The sequence below is a fragment of the Papaver somniferum genome, chromosome 5 (assembly GCF_003573695.1).
Source record: "Papaver somniferum cultivar HN1 chromosome 5, ASM357369v1, whole genome shotgun sequence".
Taxonomy (NCBI): domain Eukaryota; kingdom Viridiplantae; phylum Streptophyta; class Magnoliopsida; order Ranunculales; family Papaveraceae; genus Papaver; species Papaver somniferum.
Genome location: NC_039362.1, coordinates 105,826,367 through 105,829,165, shown reverse-complemented (window position 1 = coordinate 105,829,165; position 2,799 = coordinate 105,826,367). Strand labels below are relative to the sequence as shown.

The 2,799-nt window shown below is 33.4% G+C and overlaps 1 protein-coding gene across 1 annotated transcript; it reads left to right on the top strand.

The window, feature by feature from the left end:
• The first annotated feature begins 1,012 nt into the window (after positions 1-1,012).
• On the top strand, positions 1,013-2,227 carry LOC113279420. Its single transcript, XM_026528114.1, has 2 exons — positions 1,013-2,002; positions 2,123-2,227. Exons 1-2 carry the CDS (start codon positions 1,013-1,015, stop codon positions 2,225-2,227), a joined length of 1,095 nt encoding a protein of 364 aa, XP_026383899.1.
• Positions 2,228-2,799: the final 572 nt, after the last annotated feature.

Below are 2,799 nucleotides of genomic sequence, written 5' to 3'. Positions count from 1 at the left end.
CAGGCCTATTAGTTTAAGTAATGCTTTGTACAAAATAATATCTAAAATCATTGCAAATAGATTAAAACCATTACTAGAAAACATAATTTCCCAAAATCAATCAACTTTTATTCCGAAAAGACAGATTATTGATAATATAGTAGTGGCTCATGAAATCTTACATTCTATGAAAACCAGTAAAAGAAAAAGTGGTCATATGGCTATAAAGTTAGTCCTTTCAAAAGTGTTTGATAGGCTAGAGTGGAAATTTATAGTGTTTGTTTTCAACCAATTAGGATTTTCTTGTGATTTCTGTGACCTTATTTGTAGTTGTGTTTCTTCTGTTTCTTTTTCTGTGCTTGTGAATGGTTCTCCGGGGGAGACTTTCTTCCCTAGTAGAGGCATTAGACAGAGTGACCCTTTGTCGCCCTATATTTTTATTGTTTGTATGGAGGCTTTATCAAAGCTTCTTCTTCATGCTGAATTGAATGGTAAAGTCACGAGGATTAAAGTTACTAGGAATTTCCCTTCTGTCACTCATCTATTTTTTGCAGACGATTCTTTTCTTTTCACTTCTGCTAGTAGAGTGCAGGCTAGAAATTTACTTGAAATTCTAAAGATTTTTAGTGATTCTTCGGGGCAAGTCATTAATTATCAAAAGTCAGAAGTTTACTTTAGTAAAAAAATAGAGAATAAACATTGCAAATTGTTGGCTAGAATTCTTAAAGTTGGAAGAATAACAAAAATATTACTTATTTAGGCATTCCTCTGTTTTTTAATATATCTAAGTGCTTCAATTACCAAAACCTTCTTGATAGGGTTTATAATATGGTTCAAGGTTGGAAATCTAAGTTTCTATCTCAAGCAGGTAGAACAACTCTTATTAGCTCAGTAACTAGTGCTATGCCTATGTTTCAAATGATGTGCTTTTTGCTTCCTAAAAAAACCCTTGATAATCTTAATGCCCTGCAAAGGGACTTCTGGTGGCAAAAAAATAGATGTAATAGAGGTATATATATAGGCTAGGGATGTTATGTGTATCAGTAAAGATAATGGAGGTTTAGGGATCAAAAATCTTGATAAATTGTGGTGCATCATTCTTAAAAACAAATATTTCCCCAAAGATGACCCTTTGTTTTATAGGAAGAAAACCAAAAAGTCTTGGGTTTGGACCAGCAAATGTAAGGGTTTAGATATCATAAGAGATAACCATGGTTGGGAGTTAGGAAATGGTAAGGATATTCAGATTTGGAATGATAAATGGTTGCCTAATGGTAAATTCCCTAAACCTAAGGATGTTAACGACATGCATTTGGTTCATAAAGTGTCGGATATTATAGATAATAGGGGTAACTGGAACTTTGCATTGATTAGTAACCTGTATGTTGTTGTTGAAATTGATGAAATCGGAATGTTAGAACCATGTAATAGCTATGAGAAAAAACATACTAGGAAATGGATGGGAACCAGAGATGGTATTGTTTCAGTGAAATCTGCATACAATTATCTTTGTAATAGAAATCATGCTAACCTTACAGTTGAATGGAGAGGCATCTGGAAATTAAATGTTATTCCTAGAGTTAAATCATTTCTTTGGAAATCCTTGAGTGTTTGTCTTCCAGTTAGGGAAACTCTTGGTAAATATACTCCGATAGATATAGTTTGCCCCCTCTGCAATTATAATGTTAGAGAAACAGTCGAACATTTATTTACTGAGGGCTTATTCTCTGAAGCTATCTGGAGAGGTTTATCTTTTTCCAGTACCTTTTATGCTGCTGCGAATGAAAGCTTTATTAGCTGGTGTTTGTATTGGTTGAAAGATACTAACAACAGGAATTTCCTTGCTTACATTTCATGGTATATTTGGAAATATCGTTGTAGGGTTGTTTTTGATAACATTAAAGCTAACCCTAAAGCTCTGATTGAATTCATTAGGAAAGATATTCATTACTATATTAAGCATGCTCTTTTGGGAAGGTTGTTCGTGCTAATAGATGTGATATTTCTCATCCTTGTTGCAGCTGTAATAATCATAATTCCTGTAAAAATGCTTCTTATACCTTCTTTGATGCAGCTTTTCAGAAAAAATCTGGAAAATTTGCCTTTGGAATCGTTAAAATGATTAATACATGTATTATTGCAGACTTCACAGGTGGTCCAGGATGGTGTTCTAGCCCAGAAGAAGCTGAATCCAGAGCTTTCCCAGAAGCCATCAAATGGTCAAGAGATTGCGGAATCCACAGAATAATTTTCCTAAATGACAACAAGAACGTCACTAGTAGCATGAATGAGAAGAACATTTTGGTATCAATTGGAGATCAAAGGCTATTTTGCAACAAGTTGTTTATCACAAACAATATCTTGCTAGTTCTTATTTCTCTTATGTTAATAAAAATTGTAACAAATATGCGGATAATTTAGCAAGACTTTTAATTAAGTACTCGGAAATTAGAATAGATTCTAGATATCGGGATATGTTTAGAAAAATTGGTTGGCTAGATAAGCTAAAAGCTTTGTAACCAAGACAATGTAACTCCAGTTTCTTAATTTAATGTATTTTCCTTTCATCAAAAAAAAAGAAAAATTAAGTTTGTCCGTCCACGTGATAAGTAAACAATCAATTAGACGTGTATTATTGGAGTTGCTCTTATGGTCCATCCTTCTAGGGCCTGCTTATAAACCATAATCCTATGTACATTTAAATGTATTCCATCTCCACTGACTAGACATTTACTACATGTTCGGTTTATTATTTTCCAACTTTACTCTTTTGGACTTTTAGGTTGACATCTCGTGACAAAAAGGAGGAGATAGAGACAT

Coding starts and splice junctions, on each gene's coding strand:
- LOC113279420 (XM_026528114.1), top strand. CDS start 1,013: ATGTGTATCAGTAAAGATAATGGAGGTTTAGGGATCAAAAATCTTGAT. Junction 2,003..2,122: donor TTCTCATCCTTGTTGCAGCT/GTAATAATCATA, acceptor GTATTATTGCAG/ACTTCACAGGTGGTCCAGGA.